This window comes from Plectrocnemia conspersa, unplaced genomic scaffold, assembly GCF_051122295.1.
Source record: "Plectrocnemia conspersa isolate PC_06_02 unplaced genomic scaffold, ASM5112229v1 ptg000001l, whole genome shotgun sequence".
NCBI lineage: Eukaryota > Metazoa > Arthropoda > Insecta > Trichoptera > Polycentropodidae > Plectrocnemia > Plectrocnemia conspersa.
In genome coordinates, this window is record NW_028277165.1 from 8524250 (window position 1) to 8537875 (window position 13626).

A 13626-nucleotide genomic window follows, 5' to 3' on the forward strand; every position below is an offset into this window, starting at 1 on the left:
AGTCGTTATTGTTATTGTGAAACTAACGCAGTTAAATATTACCATTAAATTTATGTTCAAACACATTACCTCAAATTTTTAGAATAAATATTGATCGGGTATTTTATTTTTCACACTATTTACTCTTTATAATCAGTTTGATAACTAATGTACATATACTATATATAAATAAACATGAAGCGATTAGTATATTATTTATTACTTTCAAAGCCATCGATTTATTATAATAAAAATATTTTATTGATTCACAGTTTGAGAATCCTAAGTATGTATTGTTTCGAATGTAATGCATTCCACAAGCAGTACCGTTTGTGACGTTCAGATGTTCTGTGCTGTATGAATGAACATGTTTTAACTTAACCGATCCTTAAAATATCGATTATAACGCTTAGTCATTTTTACCGTTATTTCTTCAAGATAAGATAATGTATTAGAAACATCAACTATGAATTTACAAAGTATAAAATGCAAGCATAAATGCAACTGTTGACTCATTTGGATCATTTCGCAAATTTATTTGTTCGTAGAAAGCTTACATTTATCTATTATATATTTGCACCATTGTGATATTATTCATAATTTGTATCTCTTTCTCTCTTTCAATGAGGGTTCGTTATCAAAGGTGATTAAACGCTGATAAGATTATGAACGCCAAGGAACATTCGTCAGTTATGGTGTGATTGAAAATGGAGGTGTTAAAAATTGTTCTTCTGTTCTGTTTTGCGGCCGTGAGTCTGGCGCAAAATATAGACAAAATCTGTGACAAGTGCAAATGTGATTCGACGGAAGACAATCGATTTGATATTATATGCGTTTTTTCATTTGACGTCATAGATTTAAACACGATAAAATGGCCTAAGACTGAAAAAGCTATATACGCCTCGTTCCAAGGCCTTGGATTGACTACTGTCCACTTGTGAGTATTAAATGACGTTTTATTGATTCATTGCGATTTTAAATAGACCGCGAAAAATTTGCCATAGTATCCATATTATTAGTCAATAAATATATTGCTAATAACATATAACGTGTAAATATTATTGAAGTAACTAAACTACATGAATTATAAATAATTTATTTAAATTTAAAAGGGGAGGAGAATTTATATTAATTTATATTTCAGGTTACCAGAGAGTGATAAAGTTGTATCTTTAGACTTCAACAACAACAAAATAATAAACATATGGCCTGAAGCGTTTTCAAATCTAAAAAATTTACAATATTTATCTCTTGCATATAATTCATTACAGGAGATCAAGCAAGATATGTTTACGAAGCTTGTCAATCTAAGAGAATTAGATTTATCTGAGAATAAATTGAAAGAGTTCAATTCCTTGGATTTCCAAGAACTCGTTAACTTGGAGATATTAAATCTGAACGGAAATTTAATGACACATGTACCCACCGAATCACTAAATAAGTTACCATCGTTGCAGTCTTTATTATTAAGCAAAAATCAGTTTATCTTTTTGGATTTGGGAGATGTTAACAAGCAGCTGTTTATGCAAACCTTGAAACTTTTAGACCTAAGCAACAACAAATTGACAGTGATTGTGAAGGATATGTTTGAAAATGCTTTAGTATTGTAAGTTATAGTGTATCAATACAATTTGTAATTCTATTCATTAATTAATGTTTTTCTCATTCATCTACAGAGAAGAGTTGAACTTATCAAACAACAACATTAAAAACATCGATCAAAGTACATTTACCGGTATAAAATCTTTAAAAAAACTTGACTTATCGTTCAATGAGATATCTTCTATTGACGGTCTTTCACTTACCATCGAAATCTTATATTTGAGTCATAATAAGTTTAAAGAATGGCCAGCTTTTCCTGATAATATTAAAGAATTAGACATGTCTCAGAACGATCTATATACAATATATGATGAAAATAAGATATTTTTCGATAAAATAGAGGTTTGTTAGATGATATTATTTAACAACGAAACAATAGACTTATTATGCATTATTTTCAGTTCTTAAACATATCTAACAACCAAATTTTAAAATATGATGCGACTAAGCCTTTGAACAATTTACGTGTTTTGGACGTATCAAATAATTATTTAGAATTCTTACCAAAGTACTTTAGTACTAAAAATATACCGATGTTGGAAGAATTATACGTAGATGGGAATCCACTGATTGAGCTTAAATTTGAGGATAGCTTAAAGTTGAAATATTTTTCAGCTAATAATTTGCCCAAAATAACAACCATAAAGTCTCTCAATTTGTTTGAGAGAAGTATTGATGTCAATGATGGAGAGCATATGAATACAGATGATATTTGCATTGAAATTCATATATCGCATTGTAAAAGATTGCATACGATTGAAAGTGAAGTTTTTATTGGAATCCCTTTATGTTATGTAAGTATTTCATTTTTTTAATTATATTTTATTTGTATTTTATATGCTCGTGTGTTTATTATTTTAGTTGGACATCAGTTACAACAATATTAGTACTCTTCCTCAAAACATTGCTGATTGGACATCGGTTAAGCACGGAGTGAATTTACAAGGAAACCCATGGGATTGTGAATGTCATATTCAATGGATGTTGGGAGATGTATTGGAACTATTTTATAAAACACACCCTTCATTACTTAATGAATTAAGGTATACATAACATTTTGCCTATTGTTAACTATGAGCCAACCAAATTACCATTTACCCATATAAAGAATGTAAGATATATGTCATATAGTAGAATTATAAATAGTAAGGTTCTTCTAAGCAGCTCTTTCAATTTCAGGTCATGTTATGTTTAAGAAATGTTTGATGGCGATCAGATTGAAATTATGGCAGTTATCGTTTTCTAAAAAAACTGTTAAAAATACAGAGATTTCGTTTCAGATTTTTCCAAGGGGGGACAAAAATTGGTCATTAAGTGTTCCTTTTTATAATGTTTCGATTTCATTAAGATTCATGATATTTCGTTAAAAGCCATTTTTCTGATCAAATTTAAAGGGGAGGTTCCCTCACCTGCCCCCCCTCATCCAAATGATATCTCTGTTTAGAGTTCACGTCAAAAGCAATAAAATCCTGCCACCGCCGTCGCAGTGAAAGCGCGAAATATTACGATTCAAAATAAGCGAGAATCGAAGAAAAAAATCAAACCACAGCTAGAATTTTACCAGCCTGATCATAACCATATTGTTCATGGTCAGAATAAATACCATTTGGTTGGAATAAAAATAGCATACGGCCAGAATAAAAATATAGGGCGTTCGGAATTAAAATATAGGACGATTATGTGAATTAAAAAAATATTTTAATATTGCGAGCATTAGTCAGAACATTAAACGGCCCACGAATAACTATCAACGAATCTATTTATGTAGGATGCGAATGTATTAAAATAATGCACGAAACGGGAATAACGACAGAGCGGTGGCGGAGAGCACGCTTGGCTTGTTGTGTTAACATCTGACAATGTTGCGAGCCCAACCAAACAAATGTGCCCTAAAACACATTGATAATAATAATATACTGCCGACATGCAAACGACAGATCGGCCCGTTGTACTATTCTTCAGCGTTATAGCAATAACAACACTATATGGTAACATTATTGCCAATTGAAAAAAATAATTCTGACCATCTGGCAAAATATTTTTTATTCCATGCAATTTTTTTTTTAAATTTAATTATAGAACGTTTTTGCGCTTAACTTTTTTTAATCAAAGTTACGATTTTTTACTTTTTAAATAGCCACCGTTTTTTAAAAGTGACAGCCAAACTGGCTAACGAATTAACCATTTAGAATAATTTAGTTAAAACTACGGCAGTTATCTTGTTGCAACAAAAGAACATTTTAAAATCGTTGAAAGACAGTGACTATTATCAAATTCACTGATTGAATTGTTATTATTATCTTTTAGATGTGAAACACCCAGACATTATAAGCGTCTTCGCTTCGTACATTGGTATCAACACACCGAAAGAGCATTTTGTGTAAATGCACTTATATTAAGAAAAAATTCAGATTATGTGGTATGATAAAACTGTAATAATATATTAAAATAGACAATACTTCACGTGCTACTAAAGATTATCTTTAATTTCAGCTGCAAGCATCCGTATCTGAGGAGACGTTACCTGAAAATTACGTGTTATCGATTGTGTTGTATGTCATAATAACAGTTTTTGTAATCATAATATTCTCGTTGATTGTCTATTTGGCTAGAGGAAGGTACCAACAGAACCAAAGAGCAGCGCAGTTGGCGAAACGCAAGAGGCAGACGCCGAAAGATGGACAGAATGGCAATGGACAAAACATTGCACTCACGGGAGTTTAACTACTTAGTAGTTGTGATAAACATTGTCGGTGAACTAACATGACCATTAAAAATATAGTTCAAATTGAATAAATAATACTGTAAATGTAAGATTATTGTACTTAAAATGATGACGAATTATTTCAAATAAAAGTTTATTATAGTATATAATTATTGTAATAGACCATTTTTTAAACTGGGTAATTGATATATGTACAAAAGTTTTTTTAATTATATATTTATTAAATACATATATTTTTAAAAAGCACAAGCTTTGATAAAACAACAATAAATAATATGATGTTTAACTATAACAATAATTAAACGACAAATACATTTAAATTGCGTACTGTTAAAGAATTTATACAAGTATTTTTTAAGCTCGCATAAAAAAGTAAATAGATTTATTTATTTATTATTTTAAAAAACTATCGTGTAGAATGATCAAACTTAACTTTGTTAACAGCATAAAATTACAGCATTTATGACGTAATTAAAATAAAAAAATAATAATTTCATATTATCAAAGGAAGAAAAACTGGATACAAAGTATTTTTTTAAATACATGTGACTTGGTTTATTAGTCAAATTTGAAAGGATTCATAAACGTCCTCATTATCTGAGGGCCATTCCAGTATCCTTTGGTCATCAGATTCCAGTACAAAATCGGCATAGCGTCTTTCTTCATTATAAACATTGTACGTCTCTCCTTTGCCTAAAAGAATATAATTTTTATTAAATATAAAAACATGATTTTCTATGTGTATTCATAAATACCTGGTTAAATGGGAAGGTCTCCATCGGTTGAAGATCATAGTTGAACTCAGCCAAGATACACTTGTTGTAAGATGTCACCAATGGACACGAGGCATATCCATTATATTTAGCGTTCAACGGCTTCTTAGCGATCAGATTGATCAGATTCTTCTCGATGACTTGCGATTGAGCAGCTGAAATGAATACATTTGAACAAGTATATTCGACGATAATTATTGTTGCAAAAATCATTATTAATACCGGCGGCGGCTGCCGTTTTTGAGTTTGGAGAATCAGTGCAATCGCCCAATGCAAAGATGTTTGGAAATTTCTTGTGCTGCATTGTGAGTTTGTCAACTTCTACGAAACCGGCTGCGTTTGTGATAGACTTGGCATTTAACATCATGTTTACTGGACCCATTGGAGGAGTTACGTGGAGAATGTCATACTGAAAATCATGGATATGGAATTATTTGTATGAATATTCATGGATAAAAATGATCTAGCTCGATTTTAATTATTCATTATGAAATTCATCCTTGAGGTAAGGAAAATCTGAGAAAACCTAACCTATAAAGATCGATCGGAATCACTAATTTCGATCTTCCAGACGTGATAGAAATTGGAAAACATGATTTGAACCCAGGTCTTTTAGGATTTATTCAGCAACTTTTACCATATATTTCATAATCCCACTTTCTCACTGCATGGACAAATAAAATACGTCTTTTATACAATTAAATTATACTTTTTTTATGGTAGATATTATTTTTAACATTTTTTTAAAAAATCCGAAAATTTCTCACTAAGCTGTAAACTGTGTATTTTTTTTTAATTTTAATTTTCATGCATTTCATTCAATTTTATTGAAGTAAATGCATGAAAATGAAAATAAAAATTGAAAAATATTAAGATCTTGGCTCGTAAACTTTTTTAAGTTTGCTTTATTTGGGTTAGTTTTCTGAATTTATTATTTACAACATTATTGACCAAAAAATTATATTTTTAACCTTGTCAAACTTGTTTTCAACACAGATGCGAAAGTTATTGAATATCAAAACTAATGGATAGAAAATATATGATTTAATGAATATCCAGTTAAATTTTCAGATAAAAAATAATAGCTTGTCGAGTTATTTAATAAATTTACGCTTTTTTTCAGTGAATTCACAAAAAACTATTGGCGTTAGCTGAAATTTTTCTTTGATAGTTCACAGCATGTAATGATATAATTTTACTTTCTTTTTTTATATTTAATTATTTCAACTTACTTTAACAACAAATTTTTCATCAGTATTATCCAAATTTTGGAAAATTGCTTCTTTTTTATCACTATTCACTTCAATCAGATTTCTTCTTAAGTTAACGTTTATATTCCTGCCTTTGACTATCTGCCAAAGAGCATCAGCGTATTTTTTAACGCCGAATATCACCGGTAAAGATGAATTGTATGTGATGTTTACTTTATCGTGTAAATTGCTCTGAAAAATATTTATTTTTATAACAAAACATTCTATCACGTTGCACATATTAAATTTTTTTAAATATAATACTTACCCTCCTAAAGTGATCTTCGGTCAAATACATGATCTTTTGTGGCGCACCGGGACATTTGACTGGAGAATTCGGATATGTGAAGATAACATTACCGGATTTTAAATTTTTAATACAATCCCAAGTCTTAGACACATACTTTGGAGAATATATTGAACACACTGTCGAGTTTTTATCTTCGATTGCATTTTGTAAACCAGGTATCTAAAAATAAAACGTTAAGCAATAATTTACGAATGTGATAAGGTTATTATTTTAAATATTACCGCATCATAATTGAGCTGTAGACCGGTCGCTATGATCATGTATTTATAATTAATTATGTGTCCCTCTTTAGATATTACTTTATCTTCGTTCGGTTCAAACGTTGCTACAGAATCTTTGATCCATTTTGCTTTTTTGGGCAGAACGTCTTTCATATCTCTGTGACTGTGTTTTAATTTTTTAATACCGGCTCCGATCAGTGTGAATAGTGGTTGATAGTAATGTAACTACAATATATTCACGGTTTGAAAATTATATAATATAAAGATCTTGTTTTCATATTATAAGATTACATTGTTGGGTTCAAGAATGATGACTTTATCAGAGCCAAAGTTGTTTGTGATCTTTGATGCCATTGCACAGCCGGCAGTTCCGCCTCCGATGACGAGGAATTTGCAGCTATGACAAATATAAAATAACTAAAGTGAATTTGATCTACCATCTTTTTTAGAAAAAGTCAATTCTAATTTGTTTATGCAAATTTGATTTGAGTAGTCACTAAAAGTACTGAAAAGTTGCATTCATCTAAAATAGGAAAACACTTTCGGATATTCTTAAATAAAAGTATACTTTACTGTAACCTAAGTTCATCTTTACGATCAACTGTTCATTGTTATTCAATTATTTTTTGATATTTTTGCTAATCTATATTTAAGAAATTCTCATTTAAAAAATGTTAAATTAATCTAAACAGAAAACTAAAATGAATGTATCAACGATAAGACAAACGGTTAATTTACATTAAAGATTAATATTATTTGTAATATATTTTTGGGTTATATATTGAAAATTTTTCAATATATAACTACCAAAATAAATCAATGTTTAATAATATAAAATAGATTCAGTTAATATTATACATATGTATATAATTTACTGAATAAACAACTACATATTAAAACGGTATTACAGCACTTATTGATCAATTATATATTTCTCACTCATAACTGTCGCTATTGACGGAAGTCACTGAAAAGTTGCGAAGAACTGAAGTAGAAGTAACTTTGTGCAGCCGCAAAACTTGTTTCCCGGTGATATTTAGCATTTTGCGTATTTGTCAAAATAATCTATGTTTAAGAAATATTAAAACTATCATAACAACGACTACTCGGTCAAAACTGACGGAAGTGCCGAAAAGTCAAACGAAAGGTAAAACAGTGTTGCCATAAGACATTAATTATCAATCTTCAGCAGATGTCAAACTGTTTTATTAATGCTGTAATATAAAATGCTTAAGTAATAAAATATTGAATGATATTTTTTTAATTAATTTATATATTAATTAGGGGCAAATGAAAATCTTAAATAGTTTTTATCCCGTAATTTATTGAACGAAACATGTAGAAAAGGACTCAATATCATTTTTTATACAAATAATATGTTAATTCCTCAATTTATATAAAATTAATTGAAAACTTACAACTTCGATATTACTAGTATATAATTGTAACGCTTGAAAACAAATATTTTTGATTTATCACTCATTGTATTCATTCAACTAACTTTCTCCATATACGATCTTATTTTATTCTTTGTGTTTATGAATAAATATCCTCTGAGTAATCACATATCAAATTTTATTAAGAAAAGGGCCAAAACTGTTAAAGTTTTAATTACATTCACTTTAAGAAACGACAATAGTATTCAGAGCATGTGCTTAACTTTTTCTCTCCAGGAGAAGTCAAAGTTGGAAGGTCGTATTACTAGAGTGACAGTGGGACAGTGGCGTATTCTAACTCCTAATAATATCTAATCCTACCGAATATATGTCCCGAAAATGTCCCGGAATTAGAGATTCGTATAATATCAAAATAAATTTATTTTATGTTATATTTTTACGTACAGATCGAATTATTTTTAGAGTTTTATATTGACAACATTGTAAACCAAAATTATTTTGCATTAGATGTACCGATAAGCGATGGATTCAAATTTTTAAACATTTCAACGAAAATCATATTCCTTGTGGTAATTTAATAATAAATATGGAATTTGCACTGAAATAGTTATTTCAATTACTAATAATATGTGGACAGCAGATAAATCGCAATTGAATATTGCTACTTTGAAGGCAATAGTTATAACAAAGTGTAATTTCGAATGCAATAGTTGCGAGGACTTCAAGCAGCAAATAGAAAACTGTGATGAAGTCCTTCAAAAATTGATTCTGTCACAAAATACTTATAAAAGCAATTAAATTGTACTCTAGAAAAAATGGTCACCTTACGTATTACCGAAGATCGAATGATCAGCAAAATATTTAATATAATTTAATCTCTTTAGTTTGTTTCTATCGTAGCATTACACACTAAAGTTTCCATGCGTTTCCTTAGTTAAAATGACTTCCCCAAAATGATGTCTCTGTTTATCGAACGTTGAATATAAATTATCTTATTATTGACTGAAAACGCAACTTTGTCAAGCTTATATTTATTGATATTTTTCTAGCATATTCCTCTATAATAATTTAATTTTAAGCATATATATCCATCGAGTAAATAATTTTATATATTTTGATACAGCTCATATAATTCGTTCTTATATCAACGTCACAAGTCTGTGTAAAAATTTTATTTAAGATTTTTTGTTTAAAAACCTGCAGCCGCTGATAAACACTGGTGCTCGGTGTCTATGTCTCTCATCCTTAGATCAGAACTGCTATGTAAATATATGTTAGTTAGCATTCTATAATTAGAAGTGATAAATACATCAATATTATTCATGCACGTTTATCAAAAAATAAATTATCCTTATAGGCATTTATTATTGATTATTTTATAAAATACAACATTAAAAACTGAATATTCAGAACATGAAAATATAATAACAAAGAGTTTGGTTATAACATAAACTAAACGAATAATATAATAAGTATAGAAGTTTATACCATTTTAAATGTAAATTGTTAACTATTATGATATAAATATAAAACCCGCGCCACAGTTTGAGAAGTAAGCTTCTACCGAAATTAAATTCGTGATGTCATGTTTATCAGGGATCGATTGACCTTGTAATTGATTAATAGCCAATAAAGTCTCGGGATTATTGATATGGCACAATATATATTTTTATATATCAACGTTTTGCAAACAAAATAAAAGCTTATTTTACTCTGATGGAAGCGGAGGAATATGAGTTGACGTAAAATCACAAAAAGTCACGTACGCAAAACATTCCTTTTCCAGTTACCGTCTATTTCAAAAGATATCGGAGTCGATTCTTAAAATTGAAAAATGCACAGTCATTGCTCGTGAATAATCAATTGACGTTAAAGTTGTAGAGAGAAAAGATTTATTGTATAATAAATGCGTTATTTGAATTTGTATTACTATTATATATTGCCAATCTTATATATAATTGTTCTAAGCCGCCGCCGTCGCTTCCGCTTCCGGACGCGCATAACTTTAAACGAAACATTCTCCGTTCAATTATCTACTCTGTAAATTGTATCGCTTTGTATTAACAGTGTGTAACAATACACGTAAACAAAGGAAATATATTTAATTATAATAATGAATAATAATAAAAATTAAAATTGAATTTGTTCCGATTGATTTTCGAGCCGCCGGTAATGCGTTCTGTTGTTTCGACCAATCAAAAATAAGCATTCAAATATTCAAATAGCGTCGACCAATGAAAAATAAGCATTCAAATTCAAATAGATAGTACCGTGACAACACTTTTAAATAATTATTATTTAATAATAAAATTTTGCTACGCGACAATAATTTTCATTAATTCGTCATTTGACTGAATAAAAATGAAATATAAACATAATGCGTTGAGGATTAGAAGAATACATTGATTAAACTAGATAAACAATCATAAAATAATCTTCGTAATGAAATTTTCATATTTTGAATTCCCGGCGACGGGCTCCGAGGCCTAAAAGTGAGTTTTTGCTTTTATAAATAATCGGATTGCAAATTAACTAGGTGTGTTATAACTATGAAAATTAAATATATACATAATGTGTTGAGGATAAGAAGAATACATTGATTAAATTAGATAAACGATCATAAAACAATCTTTGTAATGAAATCTTCAAATTTTGAAATCCCGTCGCCGGGCTCCGAGGCCGAAAAGTGAGTTTTACTTTTATATTACATTAACATTATCATTGCTTGCTGATTTAATACACATATACGTTAGATTTTAAGAATTTTAAATTAACCAGTTATGTTTTAAACATGAACGTGTAATATATCCTTAGTATGTGAGGATTGAAAGTTAATGTCGATCAAATCGGCGCTGTCGGTCTCTTTGTTTATATATACCAATTCTACGTTGTAGCCATATAGGTCATCAAATTGTTCCATCATTGCTTCTGAAAAATAATTAAAAAACAATAAGACTCCTATCAAGAGTAAACATTGAACACATTATTACTACTAATATAATCCATAAATTAAATTTAAACGACAACCAAAGAACACAATTGATGGATGTACTGTAGAGGATTAAACACGTAGATTGGCATCTTTTCATCTTCTACAAAATTGTCACAATATGTCATATATTTTTGATTATTACTAGCATTGTAATATGTTTAATTAACTTCGGTATGTATACCTTTAATTGCCAAATCACCGCTGTTTGTCTTTTAATATTAGATCCTGGAAAGTCAATAGTAATTTTGTTAGAATAACCGTGTTATATTATTCATTTATAACTAAACACTTACTGGCACACCCGCAGTTTATAGTTTTGTCTATAATTTCAAATGCTGCATCACTTGAATCATCTTCAATTGTCACTTTGTAACAAATATGCCGCGATTATAACATATTTTTTGCCAGATGTGACAGAGAACTGTCAAAGCAAATTTGGGAAGTCCCGCGCTTGAGTACGAACTAAATTGATTTTAACGAGCGAAATTGATTTTAACGAGCGAAATTTATTTTAACGATTTAAATTGTATAAAATTTATTAAAATATGTATAAAAATCATCAAATACAAAAAAAAATGTTTTTTAAAATATTTTTTTAGTTTATAGATTTAAAATATAATATAAATAATGTGGATATGTATTAGCTTCTCTATACAGAAAAAATATGTACCTAAATTTTGGCGAACGTTGGCAATTTAAAGTTTTAGTTTTTAGAGAATTTTTAAAACTTTGCTTTAAAAAATATTTTCAATAAAAAGGGGCAAAATTTCAAAATAAGTACTATTCATTACCAACCAACAACTAAGCGCACAGTATTGCAAAAATCCCTCTTACTGACGCCTTTGAAAGTAAACTACACAAAAATGTATAACACTAATTTAAATATTTTTTAAATTAAAAGTTTCAGAATAAAATTTCAAGATTTATTCAAAATATTTTTTTCAACATTAAAAATATTTTTTATTTTATTATGGATTTTAAATATTATTAATTTATTATAGATTTTAAATATCTTTAGCTTATTATTAATTTTAAATATAGTGAAAACTTTTAACACTCATTAATTATTAAAATATATAATGCTGCGCAGAAAAACATTTACTTTAAAAAATATGTAAATCAAAATATTTTTTAATCAAAAAAGACAAAGGTTTCAAAATTATTAATATTTTTAAAGCGCACTTTTGGTCTAAAGTAACAGATTTGATGCTTGATATTTTTAGTTTATTGTTTCTTTCTAATTAGTAAATATAAATAAAAACTAACTTTTATATTTACACATAAAACATAGAAATATTTTTTTAATTATAAAGTAACTTATGTTGTCACCAAAAAACTGTTTTGTTACGAAAATTTAAATTTATGATAAAATTGTGTTATGCAGCGTTAAAACTGACACTCAAACACCTAAAATACGCTAAAACACAATCAATGACTTATAATCACTCACATTGCACTAACTATATATGATCGATTGTGTTGTTGCGTTAGTAAGGTGTAACAAAATATTTTTTCATATCAGTAATATTTTTGAGCGGATGTGTAACCGATGCTATTTATTATTATTATTTATTAAACTGTAAACCTACTTTTAAATGATAAAAAATGTCACGTTTTAATATTATTTTTTATGTTGAAAACATTTTGATATTTTTTGTTTTATTAATATTTAGTAGAGTTACAAACCTATTTTAAAAAATAATACAATGATATTTTTTTGTAACGAATACCGAAATAACGAAATTCCCAGTATAACGAATCTTTAATTTGTCCCCGAAAAACTTTCATACAAAATGTTTTCATTGTAATGAAGACTAATCTCAGTATAACAAAATATTTTGCTCCGAATTTAAGAATGACGTTATAACTTGACAAAATATTTCTAAGAATTCAGTTCATCATTGACTTTGCGTGTGCCAGATGTGTTCAAAAGCGACATTACATAGGTGTTTCGTTGACCCTCAAACTTTTTTTATAAAACATTTTTTTCACAAATTTTATTGTGTTTCATACATTTTCCTTAAACAAGGACAAAAAACGACCTGTCAACCTTATAAGAGGTTATTTTGATGCTGTAGTAATATGGTAATTAAAAATAAAATAAAAATATATCATCTTCCTTACATTCAATATAACGAATTTTCAGTACACCAAAATTTATTCATTGGTTTCGTGAGCTTCGCTGTATTGAAATTTCATAGTACAATTTTTAATTTATTATTATCTAGCCAAGTTTTAAACCTATTCATAAATTATATACAATATTTAGATTTATCATTAAATATCTAAGTTTCAATATAACGAAAAAATCGAACGTTGTAAATCTAATAAATAATATAAAATGTTTTCTTCTGGAAATATTTAGTCAAGTTGTAAA

General features: G+C 28.3%; 2 protein-coding genes across 4 annotated transcripts; one reads left to right on the forward strand and one right to left on the reverse strand.

Annotated features, from left to right (window-relative positions):
- Positions 1 to 301: 301 nt before the first annotated feature.
- On the forward strand, positions 302 to 4452 carry LOC148238689 (uncharacterized). Of its 3 annotated transcripts, none has more exons than XM_088191315.1 (8): positions 302 to 519; positions 623 to 916; positions 1124 to 1585; positions 1656 to 1923; positions 1983 to 2375; positions 2443 to 2624; positions 3889 to 4000; positions 4075 to 4452. In XM_088191315.1, exons 2-8 carry the CDS (start codon positions 687 to 689, stop codon positions 4303 to 4305), a joined length of 1878 nt encoding a protein of 625 aa, XP_088047441.1. In that variant the 5' UTR covers positions 302 to 519; positions 623 to 686; the 3' UTR covers positions 4306 to 4452. The 3 variants fall into 3 exon arrangements, with proteins under 3 accessions (XP_088047441.1, XP_088047450.1, XP_088047458.1); XM_088191324.1 differs by having other exon boundaries at positions 302 to 334; positions 608 to 916; XM_088191332.1 differs by having other exon boundaries at positions 332 to 458; positions 608 to 916.
- Positions 4453 to 4539: 87 nt separating this feature from the next.
- On the reverse strand, positions 4540 to 8028 carry Sqor (Sulfide quinone oxidoreductase). The gene is made up of 8 exons (XM_088191343.1): positions 7800 to 8028; positions 7152 to 7257; positions 6861 to 7085; positions 6598 to 6798; positions 6312 to 6521; positions 5302 to 5488; positions 5062 to 5234; positions 4540 to 4999 (listed from the first exon to the last, which is right to left on the reverse strand). The coding sequence occupies exons 1-8, from the start codon at positions 7901 to 7903 to the stop codon at positions 4865 to 4867; spliced, it is 1341 nt and encodes a 446-aa protein (XP_088047469.1). The 5' UTR covers positions 7904 to 8028; the 3' UTR covers positions 4540 to 4864.
- Between the last annotated feature and the right edge of the window lie 5598 nt (positions 8029 to 13626).